General features: G+C 38.7%; 2 protein-coding genes across 2 annotated transcripts in view; one reads left to right on the top strand and one right to left on the bottom strand.

Annotated features, from left to right (window-relative positions):
* LOC143741618 (uncharacterized) overlaps positions 1–14039 on the top strand; it is a 548742-nt gene that overhangs the window by 221458 nt on the left and 313245 nt on the right. The gene's annotated exons all lie outside the window — the stretch shown is intronic.
* LOC143741477 (uncharacterized) lies at positions 9263–12301 on the bottom strand. Its single transcript, XM_077233798.1, has 4 exons — positions 12227–12301; positions 9940–10226; positions 9487–9568; positions 9263–9393 (listed from the first exon to the last, which is right to left on the bottom strand). The coding sequence occupies exons 1-4, from the start codon at positions 12258–12260 to the stop codon at positions 9332–9334; spliced, it is 465 nt and encodes a 154-aa protein (XP_077089913.1). The 5' UTR covers positions 12261–12301; the 3' UTR covers positions 9263–9331.

Here is a 14039-nt window from a genome sequence, read left to right as displayed (position 1 = left end):
GCTGTTTCCCACGGCTGGCGGCCTTGTGAAGACTTTCCACAGGTAGGAACGTGGTTGTTTATAGTTTGTATTTGTCCTTTTATACTATAGGGCAGTGGGTGAATTAAAATCCCTCCTGTTCTATTTACAGGATGCACATTGATTTCGCACCTCGGACCGCCGTGACGGGATTCCTTGTACCCCAAGTATGCAGGTTATTTGTAAACGTGTCATGCTCTATGAGATTTCTTTTTTTTAATTATAGTTGTCATTTCAGAAGTGCACTATATATGTTGCCGAGTAGCGGGGAGGATTCCGTTGCTGGGATAACCTGTCATTCGCTCGTTCATCACGGAGCGCTGCTGTTTTGCTGCTGTCTTAATTAGAGATCAAACCAAGTGGAAGGATTTGCGTCATTTTTATTATTTCACTCTGGCAGCGGCCGAATAAAAAGAAACAACGTTACTGCCGTTGCATGCAGGTTGACTGGAGGAATATCGGCGCCCTGCAGTTTTGTGTGTGTGTGTGTGTGTGTGTGTGTGTGGTTACAAGGAGAGTGTGGTGTTAGTTTGGTAATTGTATTGTTTCTTTCTAATGTTTATTGTTTAGTTAATTTATTTTGTATCTGTTTCTATCGTGAACTGTGTATTTAATCATTTTCTGCATATTCTGTTTTTTTGTTCATTAGGAATTGACTGTCTAAAAGCAAAGGGGCGGGGCTTGACTTGATTTTATTTTTGTGCGGTGTAACTTCTGGCACTGTGTGTGGAGGTGATAATAATCTTGTTATTTTTCTGTGGTTTTCTTTTGCATTTCGTGTGCTACTTACTGAGTGTTGTGGTGCTCTTTGAGTCTCCCCCTGCTGGCCACCCTCAGTTTTGTTGTCTGATCGTTTTTGAGTGTTACTCTTTTGATTAAGTGTATTTCTTTTGTATTTATTTGTTAGTGTTAGTCAGCGCTGTAGTTCTTTTGAACATTCTCCTTGTATTGTCCTTGACTTATTTATTATTATTGTGACATTTAATAAAGCAATTATTTATTCATCCACGTCTCTTGTCCGATTAAGGGAATAAATCTGCATCCTATTTATTAGGCTTGTACTCCTGGGTTAAGAATTCCCAGGTGGCGTAGTCATTACATTAGACTTAAAGCAATTTCCCTTCTCGCTACACATGGGTTCAGGTTTTTCCTTCAATAAAGGTGTTCAAAGTTCAATGACCAGGATAACTCACGTCTCATCCCTTTAGCAGCTTAAAGGGATAATTCACCCAAAAATGAAAATTCTGTCAGTATTGACTCTCCCTCATGTTGTTTCAACCCCGTAAGACCTTCGTTCATCTTCAGAACACGAATTAAGATATTTTTGATGAAATCTGAGAGCTGGATCACTCCTCCATAGGCTTCTTGAGGGATTGAACTTGCAGGCCCCGAAAAGTTAATGACATCGTTAAAATAGTCCAAGTGACTACAGTGGCTGACTCTTAAGTTTATCAAGCGACGAGAATACTTTTTGTGTGCACAAACAAAAATAACTTTATTTCAACTATTTATTTCCTTCTCCATGGGCCTCTAGTCAGTTAACTTAGTGTAATAGCGTAGTGGTGTGTCCTGGCCTCTCTCCCCACCTGTTAAAAAGAAACACTTAAAAACACTTAAAGCCATAAGTATAAGAGAACTCACAACAGTATTAACATTACAATTTTAACATTAAGTTACAGATAAGCTAACAAATGCACATCTTCTTTTGGTACGTTATGTTAGGTAAGAATGTCAGGAAAAAAGATATGTTACAGCAGGGAAATGCTAGACGCAGCATTAAATGCAGTTAAGTCAGGTGAAAGTGTCAGGAGTGTCTCGCAGAAATTTGGCATACCAAAGTCTACCCTGTCAGACCACAAGCTGGGGAAATCTGAATGTGGGCCTCATCCAAATAGGGTCCTTACCCTGGAGGAAGAAGAATGCGTGGTCAATTATATTGTTTGGATGGCAGATCATGGTTTTCCCTTAATGAGAACCATTGTCAAGTGTCTTGCACTTGAAATAATTAAAGAAAGCAGCCGGAAGACTCTTGTCAACCTGGAGACGGGGTTGAGCGACAATTGGTGGGTCCGCTTTAAAGCTCGCCACCCAGAGCTGACCACCCGGACACCGGACTCCCTTGATAGGGCCAGGGTCCTTGCTGCAACACCTGAGGCAATAGATCATTTTTTCACACTTCTTCAAAAAATGATTAACCTCCACAGTCTGCATGACAAACCTCATCAGCTGTGGAACTGTGACGAGACGGGGTTTGGAGATAAGCCAAAGTCGAAGGAGAAGGTGATCTGCCAAAAGGGAAAGCGCCACATCTACCGGCAGCAGACGACCTCCAGGGAGTACATCACTGTGCATGTAGCCGTAAGTGCAACTGGTGAAAGTGTACCTCCCTTTATTATTTATCCCCGCTGCCTTCCCAGTGTGGCGTATGCCTTGGGTGGACCAGAAAATAGCCTTTACGGATATGCAGACAAAGGCTACATGACAACTGAGCTATTTTTGAAATGGTTGGACCATTTTATAAAATACGCCCCTCCTGCACGCCCTCTAGTCCTCATAATGGACCAGCACGCAACGCACTGTGGCCGTCAAATGATAGACGTCTGCAGGGAAAACCAGATAGAAGTTCTTCTCCTACCCCCCCACACAACTCACATGCTGCAGCCACTGGACATAAGCATTTTCAACCCCATGAAGGGAGTGTTTAGCACCCTGGCCAGTCGCATGGGCCTGGTGAGAGGAGACATGGTGGTGGGCAAGAAGCACTTCTCCTCTGTGCTAAAACATGCTTATGAGAAGTCAGTCACTGCATCCAACATCATGGCAGGATTCAGGAAGGCAGGCATCTATCCCCTGTCAAGAGAAGCAGTGGACATGACACAGGTTAGGTTCTTCATTGTATTCCCTAAAAATATTCCTATTAATTGTGTTATGCAATTTAAATCATAATGTGAAGAATACCAGTTTTTAACTTGAGCACTCCCCATCTAGATTGTAAAGCTCGTGCCCACTGCAGCTGCTGTGCCCACCTCTGCAACTGCAGCGGCTGCTGCTTCCTCCTCTGCTGTGCCCACCTCCACCACAGCAGTGGCTTCTTCCTCCTCTGCTGTACCCACCTGCTCCACTTCACCTGTCTGCCCTACCTGCAACAGAAGTTCAAAAAACCCCTTGGTGGAAACTGGCCTCATTCCACACTATTTAGCAGACATCCTGGTCACACCCACCTTTGGTCAGAAGGAAAGGGTACGGCGTCGGGGACCACTGCAAGCACGGGTCATCACAAGGGACGATTGTGTGGCACACCTTGATAACCTGGAGGCAAAAGAAAAAGAAAAAGAAGAAAAGGAAGGAGGAACAAGAGAAGAAAAGGGAATCAAAAAGGGCTAAGGCAACAAAAAGAGTAGCGCCTGCAATGGACGATGGCAGCTACTGCTCTATCTGCAAATGCACCTTGCCACCAGGGTCCAATGCAGAGGTGGATGAGTGGATCCAGTGTGACCTCTGCCAGCTGTGGTTCCACATGGCGTGTTTGAACGCAGACACTGTCCCTGACGGAGAGTGCCTGAGTCACAAGTGTGGGGTCACTTTTTAAATAGGAGAATAGATAGATGTAAATAGTTAGTTTCAGATCAAATGTAAAGTTTATACACACATTATTATTATTATTCATACATTCATACATACATACACACAACACTATAAATTCTGTACATATCAATCATTATAAATTTGATATTGTGAAAATTAAGTTATGTGTTAATGGATTAATTAGTGTTATTTGTGTTCATTCTGTTTTTGTTCAATTAAATGTGTTCAATAATTCACCAAATAGGCAGAATTGTGTTTATTTATGTTAATTAATCGTCCACATGAGCAGTATTTCTAGCTATAACAATATACTAAGCTGATTTAAAATTCTGAAATATAACTTTAAAGTTAAAAGAATGTTATCGACATCAGCTTTCAGTTGCGCACCACCATTTTGTACTGCCATGTGCTTCACATGAGCAATCGTCGATTAAAAAAGTGTATAGACGCTTATAAATAATAAATATACAACATATGGAGATTAATATCATTATTTCACCAGCTTATAGTTGTTAAAATGTATGTGCTTTATATTAGAAATGACTCCTCCTTACCTGTCCGAAACACCGTGAGTAAAAAGTTTCGGCCGTCCGGAACACCGTGAGTCCTCATGGTAATCCGAACACTGCGTCACCCTGCAGTTTTTTCAAGATTTCTCCAAAATGATTTGTCCAAAATGTGTCAATCAAACTTTGGAACGTGTTGAAGGCATGTCCCCAGAGACAGACAAACCGTTTATCTTTCCGCGGATTGATATCTTACGGGGTTTTTACTGTGCAAAGTGTCCGGAATACAGTGAAACTACGTTAGGCCTGAGTTTTCGTCCAGGTGTGTACCAAGCTTCCTGTAACATTAGAATATATTCAGCTTAAAGTGACCAGGATTGGGTGAAACATAGGTTTGTACAAGAGATGACTGAAAGGGATTTTAAGGAGCCATCAACAGTTTTCCTTGAAAAAGTTGTTTTCTAAATATTGTTTGTGTTTGAAAAAACAAAACAATTTCAATATAGACACTTTTCACAAGCGGAAGTCGTCATAGTTGGGTTAATTTCTATAGCGGCGAATAAGAGGCTACATTAAATATATTTTTGCATTCCCAATTGCTTCAACATCAAAAGAAAAACTCCACAATAGTGTTTTCATGGCTTTCAAAAAGAATAGTGATAACGGCAGCCAGAAGAGAGAAAAACGTCAATTTTACCGTCACTCCCATAGATGCTGAATTTGAAAAACGCTCACAGCAGCGGTAACTAGTTTTTGTAATTTAATGCAAAGGTTATATAATACAAAGTATAGTGTTATAAATGTACATACATTTAAAAAGAAAATGAAAATATAAAAACTTTGCAGGATTTACGATGTTGATGACCGTTAAAACGCCTCATCAGTCTATGAAAACGTACGGAAGCGTATTGCATTCACTTGAGGAAAAAAAATCCACTCTGTTTTTCTGAATTAACGACTTAATTATCTCAGAATTACGAGATAATTTTTCATGGAAAAAAAGTTTTTGCTCTGTTTTTCTGAATTAACGAGTGCCAGGAGCTCTATTTTAGCTGGATTGCATGTAAGTAAACATGTCCCGCCTTTCAAGTTTAATCCGGTTTTATTTTACTTTGGGTTTGAGTATCTGGGAGATACTGCTGTCTTTAAGTAATATAAATGGTATTGTTATTAGTGCGTGAACTTTGCGCAGACACCTCAAGACTTTGCACCTGTTCAGACGAAAAGAACATTCTGATCTGCTTGACATTGCTGTGTTCCTCCAGGATCAGTTGAACGATATGGTATGCTTCACGGATATGATGCATCTGAAATGCATTCAGGCTGGCTACGTGGTGACAAGAGACAATCAGGCAATTGTTGAAAATACTGGATCCCCATGGAGTGCAACTGAGGCGCCGGAATCGTCTTCGGCGACGTTTGTATCATAATCCAGGCCCGAACTTTTTATGGCATGTTGATTCATATGATAAACTCAAACCACATGGGATCTGCATCAATGGTGCAATCGACGGGTTTTCACGAATGGTGATATGGCTACATGCATACTCTACAAGTAGTGATCCCAAGGTCATCGCTGGATACTTTATTGATGCGGTGTTATCAAGGAATGGGACAGCCACCCGAATTCGCTCAGACTTAGGGACAGAGAACTGTTACATTAAACAGATGCAGATGTTCATGAGACATGATCATACGGACGACTTTTTGAGAAATTGCTATTTGTATGGCTCAAGCAATCATAAGCAACGGATCAACCTATTTCAAGATCTAAAAGATTCTGACGACTTCTCCGGTGACGTCCTAGACAAAAGTCTAATACAGTTCACATGTCTTGAAATAATAGAGGTAAGAAATGTGCTTTACTCATGTAAATTGTGATATGTTATTCAGCTATAGATTTTGTCCATACGCCAAAATTTTGTGACATGCAGCATAATTATCTCATTTCATAGGTCTAACAACTGTTCCATAACAGAAGCAAATGGGCTATTCCATTAGTTATTTAATTAGATGATTTAATTAATTTGTAGATCTCAATTTTTCCTACATATAGTTGACTTTTTAAGAAATAAATGGATCTCAGTATAAGTAGTTAGAATTAGCAGCAGCCTACATCTACACCATAAAATGCAACAGAAACATTAATGCAGCTCTAATATTAATCCTGTTATACGGATGTTGCACAAACTGCTATCTAATATTAACCCAAAAACATCATAATAGTAAAACACTGACAAGGAAAATTTACCGCACTATGAGTAGCCTACTTTTATTCATTTCATTCTGGTACTTTTATGTACATTTTGGTGAAAGAAAATTGTTTCTCTGCATTAGTGGGACACAGTATGTGAGAGAGGGATCTGACCCTGATCATATAACACAAATCTTAACATACAGAGATTTATTGTTTTCAAATATAGAATTTAACATGCATGAAACTTTTTGAGAAACGACTCTACTGTATCATACTGGACCATAAGCATTTATCTTGCCTGCAGGTGGTATTGCAACGGTGTGGACTAATTTTCTTACTTTCCCACTCTTTTTCTTTATATTTAGAGAGAACTGCAGGATGTTGTTCACCTCTGGAACACTCACAGAATTCGCCCCTCCAGAAATGCTGTGTCTCCAGGTGGATGTCCAGTGATGATGTACACCCTACCCCAACTTTTTGGTGCTAGGGAGTACCTTAAAGAGGCATCCCAACAGAAGATACAGGCTTGTATGGAGGAATGTCGTGAGAGAGGACTATATCCCTATGATAATACAGTGTTTGACATTTGATGCCTTGCCATGGCAGAAAACAATCTTCATCCACCAACCTCTCCAGAGGAAGCCATTGATCTTTACATGTTCTTACGTGCCTACATACGTACCCAAATTTAATAATCACAAGTTGTTCTACTGGATCAAATGACTGAATGTGAGCACCCACTCATAGCCAAAAAAACAGAATTGCAGTTTGGACGGACATGGTTATATACCTTGACATTTACTGTAAATGTTTGACAGAAGTACTGTGTTTAAGCAATCAATAATAGACAACTCTTTCATAATTGACATCTCCCAACTGAGTTCCATATCATCTCTTTTTATTCATCATTATGTAAAAAGTACATCTCAACCACAGAACTGGGAACAATCCTGTAACTTCAAATGAAAGGTATCACATGTTGCCATTGTCAAAAATGGCACATTTGTCCTTATGGTGGAACTATTTCGTATCACCAGATGTGGTCTGACACACTTTGGGCTCATTGTAAACAGGGCAACCTACATTATGTTTTGATGGCCTTTAACCCTTTGACGCGTACGATCACACCGGTGTGATCAGTCTTGGCTGGTCCCTGGAGCGTACGATCACACCGGTGTGATTAGTCTTGGCTGGTCCCTGGAGCGTACGATCACACCGGTGTGATTAGAACGTTCAGTGAATCACGTGATCAACTGCTAAATTCAAAATTTCAAACTTTTGCTTTTACTGCTTTCCCGCTTTGACTGGCACTGAGCCAGAGACGGACGTGCACAGCTCTCATCATTATCACAACTGTTCAGAGTATTTTAATGTTTATTTTAGGTTTCATTCACTTTACATTACACAATTTACACTTTACATTACAAATTACATTACACAATAAATATATAGTTTATTATTACACACGAATATTTATAACAACAAAATAACCTTTTAAACATGATGTAATATTAATATTTATTCGATAAATTTTACGGCGCATTTTTTTTCGGCGTGCGTGCATGTTAATCAATGAGTGGATTCACACCAGGAGCAGCGCGTGAGCCTCAAGCAGGAGCGTCGCGTGAGATGCAGTGAAGCGGGGGTTACTGTCATATATTTCGGGAGACATGGATGATCTTGCATGTTGTAAATCCAGCAGGCTCTGAGTCCAACTCTCCATCAGTGTTGTAAACAAATAATGGCGGCGCCCATAGCCCGTATATCTTACCGATCAACTAACATGATCTTTTTTTCTCTAAGTATTAAAACCACATTAGGAGTTCCCTTACATATATTTGTCGATGTTAATAACTACAAGTTTGTAAATATTTTGTGTAATAAATAAAAAAAGATTTGAACTGTCATGCATTGCGAGTCTTTTTTTCCCGCTGACAAATGATGTAGAGCTGACGTCACCGTTACCTCACACTCGCCTTTGTTCTAATTTAAAGACACAACTTTAATCAAGCTCACCAACTTCAGAGAAAATGACAGAAAATTTATATAAAAGACGACAACTGACAAATGAGGAAATTGAGGACATTTTTTTAAAATCTGATGAGGAGATTTTTGACAGCGAGGCAGAGAGTGACAGCGATGAAGATCTTCCCCCAAACCTTGAAGCTCTTGACAACATTGCAGATGAAGAGACGACACCAGTCCCAAATGAGGTAGAAGAGGTAAACTCATTGTTATGGAAGGCAACTAACCTTTTTAATCCTCCTGGGCCAGGCAATTTTGACAACCAGCTGTGTGGTGTGCAAAATCCACCAGAATCACCCAGTGAGGTCAATTGTTTTAAATTGTTCCTCACAGAAGATGTCATGGGAGAAATTGTGGAGGAAACAAACCGCTATGCCTCTGACTTGCAAGAAAGGGAAATTAAAGGAAAGCTGGTTAAATGGGTTCCAACAAATATCCCTGAAATGTACACATTTTTAGTGGCAGTTCTCTTAATGGGGGGTGATAAAAAAACCATCACTTCGTGATTACTGGAGCACAGACCCCATGCTCTTGACCCCATTTTTTGGGTCTCTGTTCTCACAGGATCGCTTCCTTCTGCTCCTCCGCTGTCTTCACTTCGCAAACAATGCGACAGCAGTTTCCAATGACCCGCTGAAAAAAATCAGACACATATTTACTGCTCTCACCTCCTCCTTTCGTCGCATTTTTGTGCCATACAGGGATCTGTGTGTGGATGAGTCTCTAATGAAGTAGAAAGGCAGGCTGGCATTTCGTCAGTTCATTCCATCTAAACGGCACAGATTTGGGGTCAAGTTTTTTGTTTTTGTGTGATGTGCTCACTGGTTATGTGGAGGACATGATAATTTACACCGGATCTACCACTCACATCCAACATTACCCAGGACTTGGGATTTCTGGGTCCGTTGTGCTGACACTTCTAGCACCTTACCTAAAAAAATGTCATGTTCTTTATGTGGACAATTGGTACAGTAGTCCCACACTTTTCCAGCACCTCTTGTCACTTGGCACTGGAGCTTGTGGGACTGTGCGCGCAAACAGGAAAGGGATGCCAAAGTTCACCTGTAAGATGAAAAAAGGTGAGGTGGAATTCGAAGAGAATGGGTCACAGATGGCAGTAAAATGGCACGACAAGAGGGATGTACATGTCCTTACCACAGTCCACCCAACTGGTATGGCAGCCACAGGGAAGCTTGATCACATCACTGGGCAACCAAGGATGAAGCCAGTCTGTGTGCTGGAGTATAACGAAAAGATGGGGGCAGTTGACAAAGCTGATATGATGACTGGTTTCCATGAATGCACCAGAAAGTCTACCAAGTGGTACAAGAAGATATTTTTGCATGTACTTGACACTGTTTTACTCAACAGCCACATCGTCTACCGGCAAATTACTGGTGAGAAATGAATACAAATCATCTAATAATAAATATAAACAAGATAAAAAGTGATAACATTTTTAATTAATGTAATCTAAAGTGTTAACAAATTCACAATAATAAACAGACCACACTGTCACATACTATTCTATTCTCCTCACTCCCTCCCTATTGATGTGCTCTACTATGAGTAGGAAAGGAAATCACCTCCCTACAATTCAGGACGAACCTGATGAGAGGGCTGCTGGAGGAGTACAGCACATTGCGCTGTCCAACCAAAGGAGGGCGTCCTGCCATAGACACTCCTCTGTGCCTTACAGCCAGGCATTTCCCATCTGAAGTCCCTCAGACCACTTCCCAGGGCAGCAAGACCAGGCGGCACTGCAAGGTCTGCCTCTCCAGCACACGCAAGGGCAAGCAGAGGCGCCTCACCAAGCACATGTGTGTGCCATGCAACACTCCCTTGTGTGCTGTCCCATGTTTTGAGGAGTACCACACACTGAAGCATTATTAAGCCTGTAAAAAGTCAGAGTATATTAATTAATTTATGATGATACTATTTTAATTATTTTTTTATTGTAATTATATTATTAAGTATAAAGTTATGTATAATAGTTTGTTTTAAACAAAAACATTTATCAAAAGTCAGAGTATATTTATAGAATTTTTGTTTGTTTGTTTATGATGATACTATTTTGATATTCATTGTAAATCTGTTTTGTAATTATATTAGTAAGTATAAACGTATTGTGTTAAAAAAAACATTTAACTTACATTAAAATAGATTTAATAAAACATACATGAAATGTGTACATTTTGTGATTTCTTTTTAACAAATGTCATACGTTTGAATTCTATGAATAATGCTAAACTTATACTATACATATATCTCACTAGCAAAACAGAGAAAAGCTACATGGTATGACATCGTTAAAGGGATAGTTCACTTAAAATGAAAATTCTGTCATCATATACTCACCCTCAGTTTGTTTCAAACCTGTACGAATTTGTTTCTTCTGCTGAACACAAAAGAAGATATTTTGAAGAATGTCAGTGACCAGACAGTTAAAGGTACAGCGGAGGATTTTCTTTTTCCGGGTGGGTAGCCTATACTATTGGTCCACCTAAGTGTCAATCATTCTGGTGATATGTTTACGTAAGGCCGTCGTACGTGCTCGTCCCTATGTAGTTTTCGCTTTCTGCGCATGCACACTTTCAGGTGTATTATGTGTGATGAGTTACGGTTTCAGCCATTCCTTTGAAAATGGCTGAGGGTTGAAAGAGAAAAAATGTATACGAAGTGTATGATAAGAAGAGAAAGGCCGCAGGATATAGAAACAAGACCAGAGTGGTTTTGGGTGAATATTTCACACGCTGGCGTGCGCTAAAAGCACAGGTTGGGCTTCCCACTGATGCCGCAGTCGCAAAGATTCTACTAGACAGGTAAAGTTTGTCATGCTATTTGGAGAAATCCATTTAAAATCACTGCTAGTAAAAGTTAATGTAAGCTAGCATGCTCTCTCGTGCACATGTTTAATAGGCATTCCCTCTCGGGAGCAAATAGAGTGTTGCGCATGTGCATTTTAAAAAAAAATGGAGAGGGTGGGTCTTCTCTAAAATTCGGAAAGATCCTCCGCTATACCTTTAACTGGAGCCATTGACTTCCATAGTATATATTTTTTCCTACTATGGAAGTCAATGGCTCCAGTTATCGGTCTGGTTGCTGACATTCTTCAAAATATCTTCTTTTGTGTTCAGCAGAAGAAAGAAATTCATACAGGTTTGAAACAAATTGAGGGTGAGTATATGATGACAGAATTTTCATTTTAAAGTGAACTATCCCTTTAAATTATATTTCCAACAAACATTTGAGCAAGCTAATAAGTAAGGTGTGACCATATATAATTGTATATATGTATTTCACACAGCTTGCTCAAATGTTTTGTATATAGGAAAATATAATTCAACAATGTCAAACCATGTAGCTTTTCTCTGCTTTGCTATTGAGAGATATAAAACTCAGTAACAATATTAACTAAAACAAACAAGAAAATCGATGTAAAGGATTTAACGGCAAATATGTGCTTTGGTATATTCATGTTATAAAGTATCAATTCAACTGAACCCCGACTTTACCTCCTGAATGCACGGATTACTGAACATATTTATTTGCAATTTGCAATGTGCAAAACAGCGCGTTGACAGACAAACAAACCGTAATGACCACATTATTGAGCACTGTCCGTTTTACGTTCTTTATTCATATGTATTGCATGCTTGTAAATAATTCTAGATGCTTCAGAATACAATTAAAAACTAAAATATAGCCTAACGTTACTCACCGGTTGTCACGCGGCTGTTGTGAGGGAGATGCAAAGAACCATGTGCAAGCGAAATTCAAAGCAGTGGGGGGGGGGGGGGGGACATAAACAAAACAATATCAACCATAGTCGGTACACGCTAACAAATTATTTGAGAGGTTTTGAATAAAAAATAAAGCAAAACATTCAAACTACTCACCTGCAGACGGTTATCCATCGTGTGCGCCATTGTGACTGCGAAATTTCACGTGACAAGGTTCATGCGTCTCCATGGAAATTAGAACGCGATTGATTACAAAATAATGGTCACAGAAAAAAACTCACGCCAGGCTGCCAGTCTGACTATTTTAGAACGTACGTGCGAAAGGGTTAAATCAAACATATTATTGTATCTTATCATGTGTCTCTGGCCTGCACATAAAGCACTTTTTTTTTTACACAATTATTTGGCATCATATAAATCTAGTGCAGTGCAACATTTTTTTCTCCCCAGTGTGATTTAATGTGTATGTAGGAAATAGGCCTATTTGGTAATGTAGAGATGACTGTTTAAATGTGTTGTCTAAAGAGTCCTGGTGAATGCAGGAACTGCAGTGCAGTTGTCAAAACTCAGTAATTCTACTGTGTGAGACAAGATCCATGTGTGTTATCTGCAGAAAAGACCCGATTTGTGTGAAAACATCTGTACAAAACAAGAGAGAAACCTGTGCTTTTTATTTGTAAAAAGCAGAACACCTTCTAATGTACAGTGCTGTATGTTAGAGCAGATTTCCAAACACTGCCAATATTAAGATTTAACATGAGCTGACATTACCTCAGGGTCCAAGTTAATTATAATTTCTCAATGAAAATGCAACTTTACAAGAACATTTCTTTAAAATTGTCCCAAAAAGTATGCTCCTAAACTGCTAACAGAAATGATGGCTTACATAAAAGTACATTTAAAATATTGGTACATGTATCTAAATCACTTAAAAATTAAAATGTATCCACATGCATTTATAACATACATTGTGTAAGAGGCTTATAATTGTTTTTTGGTTAAGTGGACCTTAAAGTATATTAAGACGGTCTTCGTTTTTGAGTCACATCCTGGGCCTACCCGGTCAGAAGTGACCGGACACCTAAAAATGAAACTTCCTCCATCCCAGTAAAACCAATGCAATTTATTTTTGTTCTATAATATTTTTTCTTTTTAATTTTGTATTTTGAGAGAATTTTATTGAATTTATTCATATTTATGCAATATTTATGGTAAAAATTTGCCATTAAAAATAATAAATATATATATATATATATATATATATATATATATATATATATATATATATATATATATAATGTATGTATGTATTTTTTTTTATGCAGTATTTTATTTTAATATACGTAGAGTCTAGGCCTTCAACTTAAAAAAAAAAATGTTTTAAGCAGATTAGCACCATCTGGTGGGAGTATGGAGAGAAAGAGTACGACCAAGGTGTAACCACTAGATGGCATCTACAGCTCTCTATGGAGAGGCATATGAATTCCCCAGCTGTTTATGGACACATTTACTTTTTTTTGTGGTGGACTTGAATATATATTTAAACAATCTCAAAAACTATTTCTTATCAAGTTTTAGATATATATTTTTTTAGAAATAGTGATTTAAAGTGTTAGTTTTTGCATTATGATTACAGTCAAACCTAAACATTGTGGTCAAACCATTGTACAGTCAAACCTAAACCTAAAAGCTTGTGTTGCTGAGAAGCAAATTTTATACCCATTTTTTTAAATTCAGAATTTGTAAAAAAAAATGCAATTCATTCAATTATAACACTTTATGTAAAATATTATTAAAAAATATATATATTGTTTTTAGTCAATTTCCCATTCATTTCCTATGGGGATCATTTTTGACCGAAGACCAAGTACAGTCTCTGCTAGGCCTTTTTCACAGTGGAGTCAAGTTGATTATCCCACTTCAGATCCTGAGAGATGGAAGTGCCCAGGAACCTGAATGACTCCA

The sequence above is a fragment of the Siphateles boraxobius genome, unplaced genomic scaffold, assembly GCF_051911475.1.
Source record: "Siphateles boraxobius isolate OS27281-9 unplaced genomic scaffold, OSU_SipBor_1 19, whole genome shotgun sequence".
NCBI classification, from domain to species: domain Eukaryota; kingdom Metazoa; phylum Chordata; class Actinopteri; order Cypriniformes; family Leuciscidae; genus Siphateles; species Siphateles boraxobius.
This window is presented reverse-complemented; position numbering and strand designations above follow the sequence as displayed.